Source organism: Chelonus insularis, unplaced genomic scaffold (genome assembly GCF_013357705.1).
Source record: "Chelonus insularis isolate UGA/USDA-ARS -01 unplaced genomic scaffold, ASM1335770v1 contig_317_pilon, whole genome shotgun sequence".
In the NCBI taxonomy this organism is placed as follows: Eukaryota; Metazoa; Arthropoda; class Insecta; order Hymenoptera; family Braconidae; genus Chelonus; species Chelonus insularis.
The window spans coordinates 404,080-426,399 of NW_023276487.1; the positions used below are offsets into that span (position 1 = coordinate 404,080).

Sequence of the window (22,320 nt, forward strand, 5' to 3'; positions counted from 1 at the left end):
ACTGTTTTTTTTTGTTTATTTCTGTTGGTTTTTAAATACATAGTATATACAGCTTTAATTATTATCATTATACCAATTATTATATTTTTATAAGATTACTGCTTTATTTTATAGTCAAATTAATAATTCACTGATACAGTGAGTCACATAAAAGAATATTTTATGTGCTGTTATCATATTAACTCGGCATTATGAGCCATCGATAATCACAATGTAATGTATTAATGAAATGTATAAGATATCACTACTAACAGTTTAGTTTTACGCTACTATTCATTTTCTTTATTATCATTATTAACTATTACTAACATCATTTTTATGTTTATAATTATTTGAAATTTTATTTTATCTTAATTTTTGTAGCTGGCTGATACAACAAACCGTTTATGGTCATGATTAATTGAAGCTCAGTTATACTTCTTTGTCATTTCAATGTATACAGGTTCTAATCATTCGCTCATCTTCACGTATACAATGTCATTGCTGTAATTCACACAATCTCTGTACTTAAAACTATTATTCATAAGTCAGCAAAGGAAAAAGTAACATTTCTCAATAACGTAAAATCACTCTTCACACTATTTTTGTTAAAAAACTCTACAACGAAAATATATATTTATTATATATACATTCATAAGAAATATATACATATACAAAGTAATATAATAAAACTCAGCACTAGCTAGTGTTCAGTTTTATCACATCAACTTGATTGTATATGTATATGTATACGCAGTTATGATTGGTGGTTTTATGCTCTTTGGTTAATTCGCACATTTCAATATATGTATTATTACTCTTTACATTATTTACAATTCAATTAAACAATTGTTTTAATAGCTGACAAAACTTTTATCTAATTACATCTGACCTAGGTATTGAAATTTCTGATTTTTTCGTCTTTTACATTGGATTTTAACTATTATTATTATCATTCTTCACAAACATTTTGTTATACGAAATAACAATACTTAATTTTCTTGTAGTCTTTTCAATCTATCACGTATGCACATACCCACATTGCCTGAAGGTTAATGATAATAAAGATGAAATTTACTTATTTTGAAATGTCACTGGAGCAAAATGAAACTTGTATCGCGCGGTCGCTACCAACTACTGCTGTGAGGTAAATGTAAATTTCTTGATAATACAGAGCGAACATCTTGTGTGAATCGTAACGCATCAAGAACTGGAAGTAAGCTTAACAATGCCGTATCTCCCGCATCACTGAACCATGATTTAATGGGGATTGCATTGTCTGTAAATAAAAAGTAATCTTATTTAAAGTGATCGACAGTAACAGGTGAAAAAATATCAGAAATGTATCCATGTAAAGAATTGCTTACGTGGGTAAGCTCGGTAAGCACCAGGACTATTATCAAGTATAAAAACTGATGTTAAATCAGAACATATAGCTGCAAGATCTTTTGTATAGGAACCCATTTCAGGAGTGCAGTGTTGTCTGTAATACCTGCGTCTTAAAATACCTCTATTATTATCTAACTTATCAGCCACTGCCGCTCCATAAATCTCCATTGATGCAGTAAACACCACCAACTCGTACCTGGAAACAAGCAGTTTTATATTATACACTCAGCAATCTATTATTAACCAATAAACTATATTTAAGAAAAATTATGTAACGCTTCAAGTTAATCATTAATAAGGGAAAATATATAATTATTTATTCATATTTTATGCAAAAAGGATTAATTTTAATGAGGTTGATGAACTTAATTAAAAAATATTACAATTAATTAGCCGGCTCACCATTGACTTACAATATCCAAGAAAAAGTCAACATGAGGTCTTTTATGAACGAAAAATCTTACAGGATGCCGGTCTATTGTAACCTTAAGGACAAAATCAGGAGGTGTTCCAGGTCTCACTGTGGGCCGGGCTACTCCATCATGATGCGAATGTATCAATGTTTCATCTAAATCTAATACTAGAATTTTTCTCTTAACTATACCTAAAATATGTCAATTCAGAGATAAAGATCATTGATCAATAATTTCTGTAATATTTCAATGAAGATATTAAATAACAGAAACAATACTTACTGAGTCTGTGCTTTGATAAAGGTGACAATGGAAAAATTTCATATTTTACTGGTTGCATCTGTGAAATCTTTGGTAACGATTTATAGATGGAAATTCATGAAAAAAAAATTGATGTGTCATTAATTAAAATGTATCAGTAATCAGTAATGGCATACGAAAAATAATGAATCATAAAAAGCTATTTTTAATTGTTAAAAGAGGTGCAATCGTGCACCTACTTACGGCTCTAACCTGCTTCTTGAGTAGAAAGCAGATACAGGTCCATACACGTGAAGCCATTAGAAGGAAAGCTCTCATCCCCATTTGTAATTGTTTTAGCATTTCCATTACAACTCATATAAACTTATCAAATTCGCGTGATTGTGCATACGATATAGTAAAATGCATACAATCCGCGAATTTACTAACAATATTATTTTTCCAATTTGTGCAAGATGAAAATTTAGATTGTGTTATGTAGTTTGCGATATACAGTTAACTCCAAAGTAAACAAAGTATGTACAGATATTATTTCTCACAGCAACATGAGTATGTTTTCTAATGATTTCTTAATAAAAAACACTTAATTTTTCTCTGGCCGAAATAGTCATTATATTGTTAAAAAGATACAAATATGCTTTTGAATGAGTTGGAATTATAAATCACATTCAATACTACTATTTCTCAACATTGTTTTAACGTACTTACTAGTACTAACGCGCGGTCATATGCGTATATGAACATATATAATAAAAGTATACACGCCGATTAATTTGCTACATTCACTCACATTTTTGATGCCGATGGCTTATTAATAAAATTTTATTTAACATCGGAATGAAAGTTTAATTAAAAAAAGTAATACTGGCTACTAGTCATTCTCAAATAGATATTTTTTATAAAAAGTAATTTAAATCAATTGATTTTTTATTACTATGACTTCAGTTATATGTCAAAATTAATATGAACAGACTATAGAACATTATAGACGTTATATATTTGAATAATATTACGTTTATTAGATTCGATTGGATGCCATGAAATAGTCTGAATGCAAAAAATTAGCAGGAGTATTTTTATGCCATATATTTTTGTGCCAAAACGACATCTGTACCAGAATTGCACTGTCTGGAACATTTTAGTCACTGCTGGAGAATGTAGTTTTGGTACAGACGATTCTAGATAAAAGGATAATTATACACTTAAAAGTTTAAAAAATTCAAAAAATTATCATCAATTAATAAATTTAAAAACTAATCTAATGGAATAAATAATAAATATCTTCAAGTTAAAGAACCAAAACTAAGATTACATTTCTTGATTTTGATATTCCTACATTTTCAATTGGAAGTAAATGATCGACTTGATCCACTTTAGAAATCCTATTTATATAAAATTATATGAACATATGAAGTTATTCAATAATCGGAATTACATATCGAAAATTAAATGACTGATTCCTAATTGGTTGAAAAATTCAAATTGTTATCCAATCATCGGTGTGTACTTTGTTGGCGCTAAATGTAAGAGTAAAATTTAAATTAATTTTAATGTTAACTATTTGTAATTTGTTATAAAAAATTTTAATATGTTTCAAGACATCATTACTACAATTTAGAATATTATAAATTTGAAGTAAATAAATATGTCATTAATAAAGTGCAGTAGTGGGGTCATTTGTTTTAGCAACAACAATCGTTGTTTCAGCCCGGCTCTGCATCAATATCATGTTTCTAGCATGTAAAAGTACAATTGGAATTGGACTTAATATACAGGTAAATAAATAAATCCTAAAACAGAAATAAATTTGAACACACTAATATACAATTTCATAAAATAATTTGTTTACCAGTAAGAATATCCCAAGTCAGCTGATGATTCGTAATATCCAACGATAGTATCAACAATGCCTATGTTTTCTTTAATCCAATTATGATAGTTGTATCCAAAAATTATAAGACCAATGAAATTAAAAACAAAAGCCAAACCAGAACTGATCATAATACCCTAAAAACGTGAATGTAAGTTTTCGATGGACTAATTATGTTCACTCATTAATTTTAAACAAATACATTTATATTCAGCATGGTTATTACTGGACTGATGTAGCAATTAACAAGTGCCAGAATCGAACTCATATAAAGTGAAATCATTGTCAAAACAACAAATATAATTGAAGTTAAAAACATTCCACTGTTTAAAAATTGTTTTGTGCTGTTATCTAAAAAAAAAGGACAAGCTAAATTATAGAAACATAAATTCTTTCATTGTTTCTCTATTTTTAACAAAAGAATAATTGAATCTTCTAATAGAAATGTAATAAAAAATTTTTACCAATTGTTTCATTTAAAGGAGTTGTAGATGAGCTTCTTATTGAACGTAAAATCGTACATGGCGATGTTTCTTCGTTATTTAACAATTGTATAACTTCTTTCTTTCTGAGACCCTCATTATTTTGACAGCTCCAAATACATACATTTCTATCCCATATACAAGTAACTATAAAACATGAACTATTGTATTATGAATCTTATTTCTATGTTAATTATATAAATGAACTTCTTTATTTTATCTACTTACGATAAATATTATATTCCCAAGGGCTTTCGAAAAATCTCTTCTGTAAAAATCCCTTGAACAAGCCATAATTTATCAATGATTTTCCTTCAACTGAACCATTTTTTGCAGTTGCATTTCCCGTTATCCAATAATCAGAACTTAATGATGTTGTTACTATGATGGCAGACATCAAAGAAATCACCGCACTGCACTTGATTAAAATAAGTTGTTCTCTTTTAAATGACATTGCTTAAAAAATATTCAGTCATTACATTCTCTACTACTGCATTGATCCTCGACATGAATGTAGTTTGTCATTATTGAGAAAAATCTTATCTTCTTATTGATAGTAAAGATAGTGATTTTTTTCTACGACATGCTATAGATATTGACAATTTTTGTTATTATACTAAATCGAGTTAGTTATAGTTATTTAGTCTATAGTTGACATTGTATTTTTTCATATGGAATAATCCACCCAATAAACAGCCTGTAAAAATTATAAGATAAAAAGATAACAGCCGATTTGGATTCATTTGCAATTAATTAATTTTAGAATTATTTTTTTAATGACTTAAAATATTAACTAACTATAAAAAATTACTAATTTTGATACGTTACCTAAAATGTCTGCAGGTAGAAAAGAGAAATTGATAAAACACAGATAAAGCCAAGATGAGAAGTAGAATTGTACCATGTTTTTAAATTATTGCACAAAAATGCAAAAAAAAATTCCTTGGACTTTTATCAGCATGATGCAGTAGAATTAATAAAATTAATGTTACATCATGTGAGAAAATATTTAAGGGTTCCTATAAAATATTTCATAGGCTAGATATCGCTAAACTGTAAAACTTATAAAATTAAATGCAGATGATACAACTAATTCAAATAGAATCTTCATCCAAATTCTATCCTAAGAACTATGAGTTTTCAACTTAATGGACGCACAGAAGAAGTAGTACTCCAAAAAGCACTGGAAGGACTATTTTCTACAAATGATGTATTTTCATTGGACATGATGGAATTACCGATGATCTGCGTAAAAACCTGTCCTTTATAAAGCTAAAATGTATGAATAAATAATATAGCAGAGGGAATGCTTTGAAGAATTCAATGATGGATGGTCTAATTTACACAGTGTCAATCATTTTGTATCGATGAATAAGACTCAAAATTTGAGATATCTGTTTCAATCAAGTCATAGAAAATTATAGCTTAATTTTAAGTTAGTTTAATTATCATCTGGTAGTTCACATGTGAATATTTACATACATATTTTTACTTATAAAATAAAATATCAGTTATTCGTTGTCCATGTGTTCTTTACATGCTAAAAGCTAGGCTAAACACAGAAAATTTCCCGAAGTTGACTTTACTTGCTTTTTTTATTTTTTTCTCATGGATATGTATCTTTAGCTTAGATTCCAAAGTTTCTAAATACCTCCTCAAAATCGTTATTAGTCGATCTCTACGCGAGTAATTGCGGTCTAAAGGCAAGGGGTGGATGATTTTTTGCCCCCTTTTCTGTCTGTTAACCCCTATAGCTCGTGAAGAAATTGTGTGACAGTGATTGTTGAGGAGTATTTAGAAACTTCAGAATCTAAGCTAAAGATACATATCCATGAAAAAAAAATTAAAAAATTCCTTCACACTTAAAATCATTAAAGTACTTAGCAAAAACCCTAAAAAAGTGTGACTCTTTTTTTTTTTGCGATTTTAAGTGTGAAGGAATTTTTTTCTTTTTTTTATGGATATTATCTCTTTTCTCTGTTATCACCTTTCTTTTGGTCTTTTTTCTCTGGTTATCACTGGGTCTCTCTTCTCTGGTCAAAAGACCATCAGCTACGTCATATAGCGACACCATATTGAAGTATTATCGACTGTTGTAAGATTAAGCAAACAGTGGCGCTAAATGTCAAGTCTTTTTTTAGTGATATTTGGTTGGTACTTCGGGTTAACCGTTGCACCGGCGAATACAGACTCTTAGCAACTGCAACTGTCATTTATAAACTGTTTACACGCGACTTCACCACTTATTCCAGTAGTTCGTAAAATTAATATTTTTTATCTTATGAAATCCTGTATCTTTCATGGATTCTGTTTTAAAAAAGACAGTTTTTGTGGAATTTTTAATTGATTCTTAGTAGAATTGACATTTTTCCAATTTTTATAACCTCAGTGTTAGTTATAAATAAAGTTTCTTGATTTGGAGTTACATTTTAATTTTTTGACAAGTAATAATCATGGATGATTCAGTACGAGTAGCCCTTCGAGTTAGACCATTAGTAAATTCAGAGAAGGAACGTGGTTGTCAAAATATAATTAATGTGATACCTGAGCAAAATCAAGTTCAGATCAGAAATACGGAAAAAGCTTTTACTTTCAATTACGTATTTGATCCATCGACTGAACAGGAAGAATTTTATAACTCAGCTATAAGAAAAATGATAAATAGTTTATTCAAAGGTACAAAAAAAATATTAATTAATAGTTATGAAAGTAATAAATTATAGTTAATATTAATTACTGTATAAATTTAGTTATAAATATATGTTAATGCTAATTAAAATTTTCTATTTTAGGATATAATGTTACAATATTGGCTTATGGACAAACTGGAAGTGGAAAAACGCATTCTATGGGCACAAATTATGGTTCCGATAATTCAATGGGAGTTATACCGAGGGCTGTGAATGACATATTTAATATTATTGAAACAAAAAACAATGACTGGATTTTTAAAGTTACTGTATCTTTTATGGAACTCTATCAAGAACAGCTATACGATCTTCTAGCGTTTGATAAACAACGTAAAGACTGCATGATCGATATTCGTGAAGAAAATAAAGAAATCAAAATCATTGGAATTACAGAAAAAGAAGTAAAAAATTCAGAAGCAGCACTAGAACTGCTGGTTCAAGGATCAGACAATAGAGCTACAGGGGCGACTGCAATGAATCATCAAAGCAGTAGAAGTCATGCTATATTCACTTTAACAATTCATCAACAACAACGTGATGACCTGAATAATTCAACTACAGCAAAATTTCACCTCGTCGATCTGGCTGGTTCAGAGAGAAGTAAAAAAACTCAAGCGACAGGGGAAAGATTCAAAGAAGGTGTAAATATAAATAAAGGCTTACTAGCACTTGGAAATGTTATTTCTCAATTAGGTGACGGAAATACGAACACTTTTGTTAATTATCGTGACAGTAAATTAACTCGCCTCCTTCAAGATTCTCTAGGGGGTAATTCCATAACTTTAATGATTGCTTGTATAAGTCCAGCAGATTATAATCTTGAAGAAACTCTAAGTACTTTAAGATATGCTGATCGAGCGAAAAAAATCAAGAATAAACCAATAATTAATCAAGATCCAAAGACAGCTGAAATAAATCGTTTAAATAAAATCATTAATGATCTTCGATTACAAATGTTAGGCAATGGAACAGCTTTTTCTTGTCCACCTGAACATACTGAGCTGATAGAAAAAAATAATTTGTTGAAGAAAAAATGTGTCCAACTAGCCGAAACACTTCATAATAATATAAATGATATCCTTTCTATGAATGAAAGGGCAGAGTTTGCTGAAAATTCTCGAGAAAAAATTTGTAATGGTCTACAAAAAATTTTAGAACATTTGGACAATGTAATTAAAGAAAATATTGAAAAAAGTGAAGATCCCAAGTATAATGAATGGCTTGAATTACTCAAAAATATACGGTGTCAAATTGCTGAATTACTTGATGAAGAAAAGAAAATTAATTCAGAAATTCTTCAAATGTCACTTTCTTCAACTTCTCAAGTTACGAAATCTTATACGAGTGATAAAAATGTGGAAACAGACGAAAATGACAGTTTTGCTGAAATCTGTTATGATGATAAACATACTGAACATACTCTTCGTCAAGCTGAACGTAATGATGAAGTTCAAGGTATTAATCGTGCTTTGGCCATAAAAGAAGAATTGATTTTGAAACTTCGTAATAGTGCTGCTCATTTTGCTAGTTATACAGAAGAAATTCAAGAAATGGAAAACGAAATTAAAAAACTTCAAGCAGAAAAAGAAGAGCTTTTAAAAGCTTTAGATAACGCTCAAATTAATAATGCATCGGTAAAAATTTCTGAATCTCGACGAAAAAAAGTCCAGGAATTAGAGAAGAAAATAAGTGAATTGATGAAAAAATGTGCAGAACAAAATCGTGCATTAGAAAATAAACAAAAAGACAGTCAACAAATTAAAAACCTTACTGCTGAAATTTTACAGATGAAACAACTTAGAGTTAAACTAGTGCGTGAAATGCGAAAAGAAGCTGAAAATTTCAATCAATACAAAGCTCAAAGAGAACGAGAACTTTATAAGTTGAAAAACCAGGATAGAAAACGACAACATGAAATGGTAAAGATGAAGATCCAGCATGATAATCAACAAAATGTTTTCAAAAGAAAGTTAGAAGAGGCACACGTTGTCAATAAGCGTCTGAAAGAAGCTCTAGAAATGCAAAAAAAATCAAGACAAAGGCGTGAAAAAGCTACTAATTCTAAAGAGGAAATACGAAATTGGTTACAACATGAGCTAAATGTTTTACATAGTATTGCAGATGCTGAATGTTCAGTAGATAAATTAATCAAAGATCGAGAAGTCATAGTTTCTCAATTAAAAAAATTAGAAACTGAATATTCTCAAAATTCAACTCCTGAAATAGAAAAACAAATGACAGCATGGAAAGAACATTTAGATCTTAGAAACGCTCAAATATCAGATTTTCAACAAAAACTTTTAGAATCAGAGCAAGATACTAAACCAAATTCACGGTGGCAGATGATTCAGTCGATGGGTGATGCTAAAACAGCTTTAAGCATGTTATTTAAGACCAGTGCTGAGAACGAAAAAAAATACTTTAACAAATGTCAAGATTTCAACGACTTGATGGAAAAGTATGATCAAATATGTATGGCTAAGAGACAATGTGAATTAAAATTACAGGTAATTGAAAAAAAAGTTGCATTGCAGTCAAATAATTCTTCTGAATCTGAATATATTAAAAAAATAGAACAAGAATTGGCGACATATAAAGAAAAACTTCAATCTCTTGAACAAAAATCATTTTCAAGATCCAGTAATTCAAAACGAACGCATTCGGTTGATTTGTATGAATATGTAGAACTGGAGGATAGTATAATGATAGGTGAAGAAGTTGACGACACAAAGAAAGATCCTGACTGGAAGGAGGAACCGCTTAATAAAAGAGCTCGAACGACAATAAATAATAATGAAAACAGTGATCTAAATAAAGATAAAAAGGAAAAACGACCTTCAAAGAAGCGTTCTTCTAATGAAATAATCAAATGCGCATGCAAAAGTAAATGTTCCACTCGACTGTGTTCATGTAAGAAAAATTCAGAGGCATGCAGCAGTAATTGCTCTTGCAATGCTGAAATTTGTCAAAATAAAAGCATAACGAGTCGATTGTATTTTGATGACATTATTAATAAAACACCAAGCTTGAATTCAACTGAAAATAATTCTATTTAAAAAGAATGGTAAGTTTTGGAATATTTATCTTTTATTTCTCAATGCCTTATTATAATAATTTCTTTATTAATAATTATGTTTCAGAATCGAAATGACATCATCGTATCACATCGAATAGATCAAAAATTAGTTGAAATTAAAATATATTTTTTAAGTTTATAAAAAAAATAAAAAAATAATATAATAAATTAATCTGTTATTAAACACAATGCATTACTTTATGTGGAAAGTTGATCTGAAGTACTTGGTGCTATATCTCCTAATATTGTCTCATTTTCTAACTCTGAATTAGTATTTATCATTTTATCATTCCTAGATGCTATTTCTGATAATTCTTCTGCAAAAAATCTTTTATTTTTTTTTAATTTGAAAATTAAAGGTTCTTTCGGTGGCCTTTCACTTTCTTTAAGATCAGGATGAAAAGCAGTAAATCGATTAATAATTTCAGTTTTTCTTTGAATCTTTTTTGATGGTTTTGATGACGAAGATGGTATTGAATTAAGTTCTTGAATATTAATATTTTTGCTTTGCTTAATTGAAAATTTTTTTGGCAAAGAAGAAAGCTTCTTAATACTTTTTGAAAAGCTTTTTGGTGGCTGTTCGACAGAAGAAGATGATGTTTCAGATGGTATTAAAACTTGAGGCTCCGGAGGTTCTGATAAATCTTCAGTAGAAATAGCAATAACAGACGAACGAAGGCATTTAACAGCTAATTTTTCAATGACATATTCACAATTTTCAGGAAAAGCAGAAGTTTTCTTCTTTTTTGGATCAAAATAGCCCTGAAACTTTTTCTTCCATCCTTTTGGTTTTGCTTCATCCACGCCTACATGATAGTTACTCATATTTTATTATTTACGTAAATTGAAAATTTAAATTATCCTCGATATAAGGTATATTATGTGATAGCGTATAACTTCAGAGTGTAAAGAACATGAATTTATATGCATATAAATGAAGCGGCAAATTCAAATGACAATTTTTGGAGTTATTTTATTTCTTACTTCATTACTGTATAGTTTGTGACGTGTCACTACCAATACTAATTCGTTCTACATATTCATGTGTATAAAAATTGATATGTATATGTGGTGAATAGAGTATAGTGATGATATGTCGTCGTGTTGCTGTGAAACATTTTCGTAGTTCTAAAGAACGTGTAATTGTTCATTATACCAATAACACACAGCTAAATAATAAAGATAAATTTTTTTATGTAATTTACGAAGTACTATAAAATTTATAAACTACACATTTGATTTCATCAACATTATATTTATATCATGGTTTACGTTACATATTTGGGTCTATTGTGTGCTTTTTGTACGATTCAAAGTGCTTGGACTTTTTATTTACCCGGTCTAGCACCCGTCAACTATTGTAAAGCCGGAGACAATGTAGAAACATGCAAGGTACTTATGTTATTTGTCATTTTTTAATCAAATACTTTGTCAGTTAAATCGATTTTTAACACAAGATCATTGTGTGTAAAACTATTTTTTTTTTCAATTGATGATGTGTGTTTTAAGTAGCCAATAATATTTTTCAATTTATCTAATAACATTTTGATAACTATATTCGATGAATCATTTTTTATTTGATTGCAGTCAGACATAGAACTATATGTAAATCGATTAAACACTCAAGAATCTGTCATACCATATGAATATCAGCAGTAAGTATCATAATAAAATTATTTCCTGACTTAATAATCTTATGTCAGTTTCAATGATCATTAATAATGACATGTCTTTTCTTCTTCTTAGCTTTGATTTTTGCACAACTACAGCAGACAAACCATCACCGGTCGAAAACTTGGGTCAAGTAGTCTTTGGAGAAAGAATAAGACCGTCTCCTTACAAATTGAAATTCATGCAAAATATGCAATGTGAAAAAGTTTGCACAAAAACGTATGTTGCTGGAAATAAAGAAGATGAAGAGAAACTAGAAATTTTAAAAAATGGAATGGCTTTGAATTATCAACATCATTGGATAGTTGGTAAGTATTAGTACATTCTATTGAACTATACTTATTAAATAACTATCATGACAGAAAGCACTTAATGAAAACAATTTTTTATTAAAAAGATGTGCTACTTTATTCATTTGTGTTTTTTGGTTCGAATAGATCTCATTTTTCACATCTCCTTTCAAGTAATTTATTGTTAACCAATTGAATAGATTTTCACTTGTTATCTCAATACATAAACCTATTTATTTAATTTTAATATACATATTTGAAAAAAATTTGAATTTTCTATGTAATGAATTGAATTTTAATATTACTTTAATGAAACGTGTAATAAAATTATAACATAACAGGGAAGTTTAACGAGTGTGTAATTAAATTTTATCTTTGTTTTATAAAAATATAATATTAATTAAATAAATTATCGTTTTTCTTTTCTTATCACTTTCTCTAGATAATATGCCAGTAACATGGTGCTATCATTTCAATGACGATACTGACCGACAGTATTGTAGTACAGGCTTCCCCATGGGCTGTTATTCAAAAGAAAGCCAAACATCTCAAGATATTTGTAATTCTAATGTAAGTAAAAACATACATGTTATACTTAATGAATGTTTTTTTTTTGGAATAGATTGATACAAATTAGCTGAAAATGTGTTTACATTTTTAGTATGGGAAACCAAATACATATTACCTATTCAATCATGTTGACTTAACAATAACTTATCATAGTGGAGAAGCTGAAGAATGGGGAAATAATTTTAAAGAAAACGGTGGAAGAATAATTTCTATTAAAGTAGTGCCTCGAAGTATCAAACATCCACAAGATGCTCCTGATTGTGGATTAAAAACACCACTCGATATTCCAACTGGAAAGTTAACTCATGATCAAAAAATAGCTATTACATATACATATTCTGTTGCATATATTAAGAACAATACAATCAAATGGTCTTCTCGATGGGATTATATTCTGGAATCTATGCCACCTACAAATATCCAATGGTTTAGTATTCTTAATTCTTTGGTAATTGTTCTATTTCTTTCTGGAATGGTGGCAATGATTATGCTGCGAACACTGCATAAAGATATTGCACGATACAATCAGGTAAATTACATTTATCTTTTATTTATTTCTACTTCATACTTCCTTATTTATGGATATCTAATCTGAAGTTTATGAATTCTGCTTTAAGATAAACTTATTTTTTTTTATTTCAACAAATTTTAGTTGATTACATTGAAAAATTCAATATCGTATAAAATTTATCGATGTTTTATTTAAAAATTAAAGAGTAGTGTCATTGTAGATAAATTTTATTAAGAACGATGTGTTTTTTTATGTTATTTTCAAAACATTGATACAAATTCCACAACTATTGTAGTTGTATATTCATCGTATAATTAAATTTTTATTCATATTTATTTTATTCTATTTTTTGTATTGTTTAAAACTCATTGTTAAATTATAAGATAATACATTGACACCTGTTTAACCATACGTAAAGATTACAAACACTCATTTTTCATACAGTTTTATACATATAAATGTCAAGTTAGTCATTCGAAAATGACTAAGTGTTATTAAAGAAATACGTAATAAAATTATTTAAAGTCTTTTAAACGTTGATAAAAGTTGAAAATAGTTTGTAACAATAGTATACTTAATAATAACTTCAATATCAAACTAATGAGACTAAATAAGTGCTAATAATCGATTCTAATGTTCCAATAACTGTACTGTTCATTTTTTGCATTGAACTTTTATTATTCATGTTAGAAGAATATTCAATATTAATAAAATTTTACTATTCAAGCTTTATTTTTGACTTTTAAAAGTTGGTTGATAAACTTCAAATTTTGTATTAAATTTATAACATAAGTAAGTCAATTATGAAATAACGCAGATTTGTTTTTAGATTGATTCTGGAGAAGATGCTCAAGAAGAATTTGGTTGGAAACTTGTTCATGGTGATGTATTCAGACCACCAAGAAAAGGAATGCTTCTTGCAGTGTTGCTTGGTTCTGGAGTACAAGTATTTTTCATGACATTAGTAACATTAGGTAAAACAAATTTATATTAATACTTAAGTTTCATTAAATAGCTATCACTAAAATAAAATGTACTAATTGATTATATATAAAATTACAGTATTTAACACATATTATTCTTCTAATTGATAGCGTTCGCGTGTTTGGGTTTCCTCTCACCGGCAGATCGAGGGGCCTTGATGACTTGTGCTATGGTTTTATATGTCTGTCTTGGTACTCCAGCTGGATACGTTTCAGCAAGAATTTACAAAAGCTTTGGTGGAGAAAAATGGAAATCAAATGTTTTATTAACTGCTATGTTATGTCCAGGGTAAAACGCATAATCTCATTTTTAATTTTAATTTATTTATTTAAAAACTGATTTAAAAAAAATATACTTTATTATTTTCAGGATTATTTTTTGCTTATTTTTCATCATGAATCTTATTTTTTGGAGTAAAGGAAGCTCAGCTGCTGTACCTTTTAGCACGCTCATTGCTCTCTTAGCACTTTGGTTTGGTGTTTCTGTTCCCCTTACATTTGTTGGAGCATACTTTGGCTTTAGAAAACGGGTAAGTTTGTTTTTTATAGTATGTTTTAGTTTATTTTACAATAGTATAAATGTTTATATTGTAAAATAATTTTTTTATAATATTATATCATAAACATTTGTTTTTATAGGCATTTGAACATCCTGTACGAACAAATCAAATACCACGGCAAATTCCTGAGCAAAGTTTTTATACTCAAGCAATTCCTGGCGTGGTGATGGGTGGTGTTTTACCATTTGGATGTATATTTATTCAATTATTTTTTATTCTCAACTCAATTTGGTCAAACCAAATGTACTATATGTTTGGATTCTTATTCTTGGTTTTTTTGATATTAATAATCACATGCTCTGAGACTACAATTCTTCTTTGTTACTTCCATTTATGTGCAGAAGTAATTATTATTATTATACAATTATATAATAACATGCTAAAATATCTTTGGTATTATAAATATTTTTATTTACAGGATTATCACTGGTGGTGGCGAAGTTTTCTTACTTCCGGATTTACAGCGGCTTATCTTTTAATTTATTGTATTCACTTTTTTGTTAAAAAACTCAATATTGAGGATGCAACTTCAACATTGTTATACTTCGGATATACAATCATCATGGTATTTCTGTTCTTCCTATTAACGGGTAAGTAATAAGGAATAAATTTTTATAACAATCACTTTAGTGATTGAATGACATAACATAAATATCTTATTTTTAGGCTCAATTGGATTCTTTGCGTGTTTCTGGTTTGTGCGAAAAATCTATAGTGTTGTCAAGGTTGATTGAACATGTTTACGTGTGCAATGTCAGTGGTAAGTGAAAAAAACTTTTTGAAGTTTAATAATTAATTACAAATACAAAACTTGTCCTCAAAAAATTAATAATAAAATTATCTGTACGCTGTTTTTGAAGTTGACACCGAGTTAAATTATTTTCTGCTTGTTTTATAATATAGAAGAAAGTCAAAAGGTGAATAAAAAATTTGATAATTAGTATTTATTATCATTAATAAATCTATTGACTGGTGTCAACCGCGAGAACGCACAAATTCTCGTGGGACGCATAAAATTAAAATCAGAAAATTGTTTACCTTTTGTCAACAAATTTAATTAAGTATGACGTCATGAGAGTAAAAATGAAATTTCTTGTAAATATAACATACTGTGACGTCATTTATTGTAGTTTACAGTGTAAAAAATAATAAGTTAATTATGTGGTCAATAAATATTATAAAACTTTTATACATTGGAATTTATATATTGATATTTTAAATATATAATTTAATTTAATTATATTTGTTTTTATAAATATTTTGGTAACGAATAATGAGAGTATTCTTCTTCTAAATCACATATTTTTTCTTATGACGTCAGACATTATTTGAAAAGTTTGATAATAATAGGTGAATAGTTACCGGAAAAGGAGTGGGACTTAAATAATCTAAAGGCTTTTATTAATTATTATATTGATTTCATTGATTTTAAAATAAGAAATGACAAGCCTTATTCGAGAACTTTTCATCACTTCTAGATTATTAATTAGAAAAGTATTACTTGCGTTTGAAAAAGTTGAGTGTAAAACATTCTAATAACGATTCAATATTTTCATTTATATTTTAATATATGTTTATTGATAATAAGGCTATGATTTGTCATTGTTATACAAAAAAAAATTCAATATATTGTAATACCTATAATTTGTAATTAAAATTAACATCAACCAAAAAAATATTATAAATTGTATTTTCATATTATAATTTTAATGATGTATTAATTCTTTGAAATTTATTCATTATTAAAAGCTAGTCAAAATCATAATAATAATTACCTTTGTATAGTTTATAGATTCATCCTTTTATTATAATTAAAAAAAAATTGTCACTAACAGCTATAAATTATATATGACTAAACTAAGATTAATGGACTGACTTGTTTCTTTTGAAACATGGCTATAAAACATCTACTACTTACTCTCAAACCAGCCATCTAATCAATCATAAGAGTTATTTTCAAACCAAGTTCAATACTTTTCTCTCACCAAAGTGATGAGAAGTAGTATTCATAAGAATAACTGTATAAAATAAATAATGAAGTGTACAAATTGGTCAGTAAGTCAAAGTAAATTACAAAAAAAAATATTATTCTCATAATGCTTTATTTCTATAATTAAACATGATCATGGTATTCATTAAGAATTTTTGGATAGGCAACTGCACACTTTATGATAATGTAATTATAATTTTGTAAATTAACCCATTGCGTAGTTTTTTGGATTAAGAGTGTTGAATAACATAAATAAAATTATGAAATAAGTTATTTTGTCGCATTTATTCGTTCTACATTTATGTAGATGTCATAGTAATAAACATTTATATACAGTAGGTTTTTATTCCAAATCTTTCATGACATTTTTAATAAATGATATTATATTGGGTATTGCTTGGTAATGTTTAATTTACAAGAAAATTTGCTCGTAAGGTGACAATGACTAAAAAAGTACTATTCAAACTTCTATTAAATTACATAATTGATGTAATTTCATTTCTTTTACCAATTATTAAATTTCTATTTTTTTAGTTTACTTACAATCATAAAAGATAGAACAAAACTTATGCTAGATAAAACGAAACATTTGTTTACTACTGCATTCAAAATGCCTGCTGTGTGTTTTCATATTTGTATTAAACAGTGTATTATTATTATTATTAATAGAAGTAGTAATGAATGCTATTTTTTAAATAAATCATAAATAAACAGCTATGTTTATTTTGGATTTTCTTGAACAATTTTTCATACGATTAATATTATTTCAAAGTAGTAAAGCTCAAGAATTAGTCCAATATCTCAAATTTTATGACTATCTTTGATAAAAAAACTTCCTATCAATATTATTATACATATTTTATTGAGTATGCACATTAAATTGCTAAAATCCCACGTTGTATCCTGATGTCTACGGCAGTAATCCACCGAAATCAAAATCCGTTTATCTGCATACCATTACGGATTAAATAGAATCACATTTCTACGTCCAATACGTGCCTATAGGCTGATGACCTGTAAGAAGCATGTTTTAAAGTTGGTGAAATTAAGGACAAGGACAGGATTGAACCAAGGATCTCCAACATGCATGAATTTCCCTCGAAAAATTTCTGTTAGTTTTGTTAGATAGAAAAATTATTTTGAAAAAAATTGTAAACTTTTAACTGTAAATTTCACGAATAATAATGTTAAAAGAATTATATTCAACAGTAGTTAATCAATTTTTTTTTAATGAAAAATTTTAAACGAAAATGTATAATTATGTATAATTTAATAATTGAGCCATTGAATATAAAAAATTAATTTGGCAAGTAGAAAACGTGCTTCTTCTACAGAACGTCTTTCATAACTGTAATGCAAATATTATTTTCACTGATTATATTTATTAAATTGATTTTAAAATTATTATTCAAATTGCTTCGTTCGTTAACTTTTGTGATAAAAAGTTGACACGCGACGTATATCGATGATCATTGTGAAAATGAGAAATTAGAAGAAAACAGAGGAAAATTAAGATAGGAAAGGGTATATTTATTTTCTTGGACTGCGTCGACGGCGATTATCACGATTTCTTTCAGCACGTCTCATTTCTTCTAGTTGTCGCGCATGTTCAGCCATATGTTGTCGCCGCATCTCTTCCTTCACAACAATCTATAAATAAAAAATATTTATCGTAATAAACTACTCAACACTTGAATTCTAAAAAATATAGCTTAGATGCGATTTGAGAGGTCTACACGACTAACTTCCCGGTGGAAAGTAACAAAAATATTGGAGTATCACTTAATTATCGGAAAAAAAATCATTTATGTATGATAAAATTCGGCTAGTTTGCCTCTTTTTAATTTTTTTATTTTTCACAAAAAATAGCTAGACCGATTTTGCTCCAATTTTTATCAGTTTTGAGCTACAAAATTATGCATTGAAGTCCCATGTTAAAATCATCATTTTCTCTTAAGATACACGAGACGAAATTTGATAACAACATACATTGAAATATGAAGATACGTCAAAATTTGGAATTTCCAAAATCGAATCCTTTACAATAACTTTCCACTAGGAAGTTAAAAATATTTTAATAAAAAGAATATCAACTAACCTGCTCATTAGTGAGCGGTAGCCAATAAATGCACGGCGTAGCCTTGGTCTTCCTAAAAAGATCGTCTAAAAGTTTGGCTGGCGGTGGTTCATCTTCTTTTTTTTTGAATTTTCGTGCTGGTGCAGGAAGGTGTGTATCTAATGCGGGACTACGACTTCGTTGCCGCCTTTTTTTATCGATATCCTTCTTTTCACGTTCTTTATCCCTCAATAAATGCTGTCCATCTTCTTTCCCTAGGTCCCATTCTCGTACAATTGTAACCTTTATAATAAATAAAAAAATTAATATAATAATGAAATGAGTTTTCTGTTTGAATAAAGCTAATAAATCATTCATATTTACCTTTGTATTAGAATTAACCTTTTCATCTCGTATCCATTCTTGCTGCCACATGTTGTCCGCTGAAGCCATAGCTTCTGTTTTACGTGAAGATATTTGATCTTTAGACAATTCTCGTGCTTGCTCCATATCTTCTTTTGTAGCATACTCGACTTGTAGCTTTTTAGGATTAGATAATGGCCAAGAAATTCCGTGAAGTGCTTGTCTCGTTTCAAAAGCTTGATCTTCATTAGAATACTAAAATAGAATTATTGAATTTTTTAATTCTGCTTTCTAATGAATCTTGGCTGCATTATAAATAGACTCTGGGTACAAACCTCTACATAACATTTAGATTTGATCCTATCCATCCAAAAACCATTTTCTACAATCACACCCGTACGTGATAATAATTCTTTTATTTGATTTAATGTAAACGGTCGAACTAAATTTTTTATCAAAAGTATATTGGTGGGTTGAGCTGGTACTGGACTAGGAGATTTTGTTGGTGTATCTTTGACAATTGATATCTTCCTTCTTGTCGCTAATAAACGAGAAAAAAAATTGACAATAAATGTTATGTAATTATGTCATTATATACTACATAGAATGACATTATCCAATCTAATTTATACAATTATTGTTTTCGTACTTTCCGTTTTCATGGAATCATTATCATCCTTTCCCTTGTCTTCAGGTATGCTTGCAGCACTGTAACGTTTATCTCGGTCTTTACGACGTTCACGATCATCCTCGTCATCTTTCGATAAACGCACTTCACTAATAGACAATGGTTTTGCTCCTGGTACTAAAACCTTCAATTAAAAAGAAGAACATTTTTTTATATTTTATTTCATTAAATAATCTATTATTAATGATAGAAAAATATACCTTAAGAGAATCAGTAGAAATTGAATAAGCTGGAGTGGTATCTGTACTAGTTACTGTTCCCCAGCGTCGTTTCTTTGGAATGGTTGTAGGATCAACTTGATCACTGCTAACATGATTTTCCTATATAAGTCAAAAGAAAGTTACATCAATCAATTATTATCGATTTCTTCATTTAATAAAAACATTAAATAAATATTTATATACTTTTTCTTGATTAGTATCATTTTCATTAGCATTTGTCCGTTTCTCTACAGTATCCGCAGAAATCCGTGATGTACTAAAAATATAAATAATATTTTAATAAGTGATGTAAACTTATCAGCTAAATAAATTATTTTTGTTAACAAAGATAAAACTTACAATGATCTTTTTAAACTAATTTTTGTAGGCTTTGATGGCTGAATCTGATCCGCAGCTGTTTGATCAATCTTCTCTGTTAGAATCGATTTTTGCGACTTATTTTGAGCTTCATCATTATCCGTTTCTGTGATATCAGTCTGATGTGACAAAACTAGTTCTGTTTCAGAAGATCTATCAGCCGTTTCAGGGATTTCCTGTTCTATTGGTGACTTTTGTTCAGTTGGTGTTTCAATATCCATTGGTTTTTCTTTAGTTATCGTTGGCTCATCGTCTGAATCAGCTGAATCAGAATTGGAGGAATCTTGATATTTATCCCTGTGTTTTCTACGAGTTGTTCTGACTGGAACTCTTACTGTTTCTTTTTCTTTCTTTTTTTCGTTAGATTCATCGTTAGAATTTTCTGACGAGCCTGATTGTGGTACACTTTTATTATTATCTTGTTCATCTTCACTGCTAGTAGCATCTTTCTTCGTGACTTCCGGTTCTTTTTGTTCTTCTTGAATATTTTCCACCGGCGATTTAACATTTTCTTCTGTCGGTCTGTCGTTTGACTCGTTCTCCGTCTGTTGTCCTTTAGCATCATCAGCATCGACGATTGTCTTCGTTTCAGTAGATTCAAGTGGTTCCGGTGTATTCGGTTGGTTATCAACAATCGAAGTGGTACAATTGGATGTCTCATTCGTGTCATCTTGTTGATCTATGTTTGGTTTATCGTCAGACAAGTCGGCTGAAGCATTTTCGGGCGGGAACTCCTTGCTATCACTTACCTCTTCGCCGGAGTCCCGACCTGGAATCGTTGAGGAAGGATTATCAGCCGGTTCATCACCTACGTCCGTCGACAAAGACGTCGCTGGTTTCTCATCAGCCGAGTCAGCTTCCTCTGCGATACCTTCGCCACCCTCCTGCCATTTGTTCGTTCTCTTCCTGCTAAGTGATACATCCGATGTTTCTGATAAATTTCGCTGCCTACATAACTTAAGTTTCGGTATTTCACCCGGCGACGCATCTGCTCTTGCTGCTTTCCACACTGAACCACTATCATCATCAACCTCTTGTTGTTTAGTTATTGTTTCGGTTGATGACACTTTAGTTTCTGGTTCATCAACTACATTTTCTGATTCTTTACTATGTAATCGAGTTTGTATTTTGTATAATAATGATTCTTTTTCATTCCCTTGCACTGTATCAGCATCATTACTATTTTCACGTTCTGGTGATGTTGAAGGCGATTTTTTAGCTCGACGACGCGTTGATTTTCGAGTTGGTTTTTCTACTTTCTTCTCTGGCGATGCTTTTGCTTTATTTCTTTCACTCTTACGCCTCATTTCTGTAAACATCAATTAACGTATTGTTAAAATTTATGATCTTTATCTGGATATTTGTATTGAACATTCAATTGTTTGAATGGATATATACACCCAAAAACTAAACATAAAGTACCAATTTGATGTATGCACATATAACAAGTATTGTTATAAATAAAATTTTGAAAGATTTCTAAATGAAATATTAATACCTCTTGATGACGAACAATTAGGTTAAAAACATAAATAACTGAGCGGTGAATATCTATCGTATCGATACTCAAATATACCGTGGTGTGTTGTGAATTGAAAGTTATAGTTGAGAAATATTAATGCGATTACGTATGTAGTATAATATATATATATGAAAACTACATTTATACTTACTTGTAGAAGTATATTAACTTTAATAATATGTTTATTGTCTAATTCTCGCCTATTCAAATAATTATTCTTTGACAAATTATTTTAAGACGCTAATCACAAAATTTTTCGGTTTAACACTCCTTCCGTAAATCAGTAAACTAATAATTGCTTGAGAAACGAAACGCTCACATTTCTTTTATAACCTGCGCACGCATAACATACAAGTGGCGCTACCTGGTACTTAAGTT

The 22,320-nt window shown here is 29.0% G+C and overlaps 6 protein-coding genes across 8 annotated transcripts; 2 read left to right on the top strand and 4 right to left on the bottom strand.

Moving 5' to 3' along the window:
* Window positions 1-313: 313 nt before the first annotated feature.
* Window positions 314-3,024, bottom strand: Dd (CTD nuclear envelope phosphatase 1-like protein dullard). Of its 2 annotated transcripts, none has more exons than XM_035080937.1 (5): window positions 2,295-3,024; window positions 2,064-2,130; window positions 1,771-1,972; window positions 1,347-1,564; window positions 314-1,258 (listed from the first exon to the last, which is right to left on the bottom strand). In XM_035080937.1, the coding sequence occupies exons 1-5, from the start codon at window positions 2,388-2,390 to the stop codon at window positions 1,107-1,109; spliced, it is 735 nt and encodes a 244-aa protein (XP_034936828.1). In that variant the 5' UTR covers window positions 2,391-3,024; the 3' UTR covers window positions 314-1,106. The 2 variants fall into 2 exon arrangements, with proteins under 2 accessions (XP_034936828.1, XP_034936827.1); XM_035080936.1 differs by having other exon boundaries at window positions 2,286-3,022.
* Window positions 3,025-3,613: 589 nt separating this feature from the next.
* On the bottom strand, window positions 3,614-4,933 carry LOC118065566 (uncharacterized). Its single transcript, XM_035080934.1, has 5 exons — window positions 4,623-4,933; window positions 4,377-4,541; window positions 4,115-4,263; window positions 3,892-4,049; window positions 3,614-3,832 (listed from the first exon to the last, which is right to left on the bottom strand). Exons 1-5 carry the CDS (start codon window positions 4,846-4,848, stop codon window positions 3,694-3,696), a joined length of 837 nt encoding a protein of 278 aa, XP_034936825.1. The 5' UTR covers window positions 4,849-4,933; the 3' UTR covers window positions 3,614-3,693.
* A 1,652-nt stretch (window positions 4,934-6,585) lies between these two features.
* Window positions 6,586-10,329, top strand: Klp3A (kinesin-like protein 3A). Its single transcript, XM_035080948.1, has 3 exons — window positions 6,586-7,070; window positions 7,187-10,148; window positions 10,225-10,329. The coding sequence occupies exons 1-2, from the start codon at window positions 6,848-6,850 to the stop codon at window positions 10,138-10,140; spliced, it is 3,177 nt and encodes a 1,058-aa protein (XP_034936839.1). The 5' UTR covers window positions 6,586-6,847; the 3' UTR covers window positions 10,141-10,148; window positions 10,225-10,329.
* A 16-nt stretch (window positions 10,330-10,345) lies between these two features.
* Window positions 10,346-10,985, bottom strand: LOC118065539 (uncharacterized). The gene has a single exon (XM_035080890.1). The coding sequence runs from the start codon at window positions 10,983-10,985 to the stop codon at window positions 10,359-10,361; it is 627 nt and encodes a 208-aa protein (XP_034936781.1). The 3' UTR covers window positions 10,346-10,358.
* Window positions 10,986-11,236: 251 nt separating this feature from the next.
* TM9SF2 (transmembrane 9 superfamily protein member 2) lies at window positions 11,237-16,828 on the top strand. Its single transcript, XM_035080981.1, has 11 exons — window positions 11,237-11,552; window positions 11,748-11,815; window positions 11,907-12,139; window positions 12,564-12,691; window positions 12,783-13,220; window positions 14,032-14,176; window positions 14,297-14,474; window positions 14,556-14,715; window positions 14,825-15,088; window positions 15,164-15,335; window positions 15,412-16,828. The coding sequence occupies exons 1-11, from the start codon at window positions 11,424-11,426 to the stop codon at window positions 15,477-15,479; spliced, it is 1,983 nt and encodes a 660-aa protein (XP_034936872.1). The 5' UTR covers window positions 11,237-11,423; the 3' UTR covers window positions 15,480-16,828.
* A 162-nt stretch (window positions 16,829-16,990) lies between these two features.
* Window positions 16,991-22,249, bottom strand: LOC118065596 (apoptotic chromatin condensation inducer in the nucleus-like). Of its 2 annotated transcripts, none has more exons than XM_035080979.1 (9): window positions 21,919-22,011; window positions 20,403-21,729; window positions 20,247-20,319; window positions 20,043-20,162; window positions 19,804-19,966; window positions 19,490-19,695; window positions 19,176-19,409; window positions 18,834-19,094; window positions 16,991-18,385 (listed from the first exon to the last, which is right to left on the bottom strand). In XM_035080979.1, the coding sequence occupies exons 2-9, from the start codon at window positions 21,725-21,727 to the stop codon at window positions 18,266-18,268; spliced, it is 2,502 nt and encodes an 833-aa protein (XP_034936870.1). In that variant the 5' UTR covers window positions 21,728-21,729; window positions 21,919-22,011; the 3' UTR covers window positions 16,991-18,265. The 2 variants fall into 2 exon arrangements, with proteins under 2 accessions (XP_034936870.1, XP_034936869.1); XM_035080978.1 differs by lacking the exon at window positions 21,919-22,011 and adding an exon at window positions 22,094-22,249 and having other exon boundaries at window positions 16,992-18,385.
* Between the last annotated feature and the right edge of the window lie 71 nt (window positions 22,250-22,320).

Coding starts and splice junctions, on each gene's coding strand:
- LOC118065539 (XM_035080890.1), bottom strand. CDS start 10,985: ATGAGTAACTATCATGTAGGCGTGGATGAAGCAAAACCAAAAGGATGG.
- Dd (XM_035080936.1), bottom strand. CDS start 2,390: ATGGAAATGCTAAAACAATTACAAATGGGGATGAGAGCTTTCCTTCTA. Junction 2,131..2,285: donor TCAAGAAGCAGGTTAGAGCC/GTAAGTAGGTGC, acceptor TCGTTACCAAAG/ATTTCACAGATGCAACCAGT. Junction 1,259..1,346: donor TGCTTACCGAGCTTACCCAC/GTAAGCAATTCT, acceptor TTTTATTTACAG/ACAATGCAATCCCCATTAAA.
- Klp3A (XM_035080948.1), top strand. CDS start 6,848: ATGGATGATTCAGTACGAGTAGCCCTTCGAGTTAGACCATTAGTAAAT. Junction 7,071..7,186: donor GATAAATAGTTTATTCAAAG/GTACAAAAAAAA, acceptor TTTCTATTTTAG/GATATAATGTTACAATATTG.
- LOC118065566 (XM_035080934.1), bottom strand. CDS start 4,848: ATGTCATTTAAAAGAGAACAACTTATTTTAATCAAGTGCAGTGCGGTG. Junction 4,264..4,376: donor TCCTTTAAATGAAACAATTG/GTAAAAATTTTT, acceptor CTTTTTTTTTAG/ATAACAGCACAAAACAATTT. Junction 4,050..4,114: donor TAACCATGCTGAATATAAAT/GTATTTGTTTAA, acceptor TCACGTTTTTAG/GGTATTATGATCAGTTCTGG.
- LOC118065596 (XM_035080979.1), bottom strand. CDS start 21,727: ATGAGGCGTAAGAGTGAAAGAAATAAAGCAAAAGCATCGCCAGAGAAG. Junction 20,320..20,402: donor ATTAGTTTAAAAAGATCATT/GTAAGTTTTATC, acceptor TTATATTTTTAG/TACATCACGGATTTCTGCGG. Junction 19,410..19,489: donor AATCTAAATGTTATGTAGAG/GTTTGTACCCAG, acceptor ATTCTATTTTAG/TATTCTAATGAAGATCAAGC.
- TM9SF2 (XM_035080981.1), top strand. CDS start 11,424: ATGGTTTACGTTACATATTTGGGTCTATTGTGTGCTTTTTGTACGATT. Junction 11,816..11,906: donor ATACCATATGAATATCAGCA/GTAAGTATCATA, acceptor TCTTCTTCTTAG/CTTTGATTTTTGCACAACTA. Junction 13,221..14,031: donor ATATTGCACGATACAATCAG/GTAAATTACATT, acceptor ATTTGTTTTTAG/ATTGATTCTGGAGAAGATGC.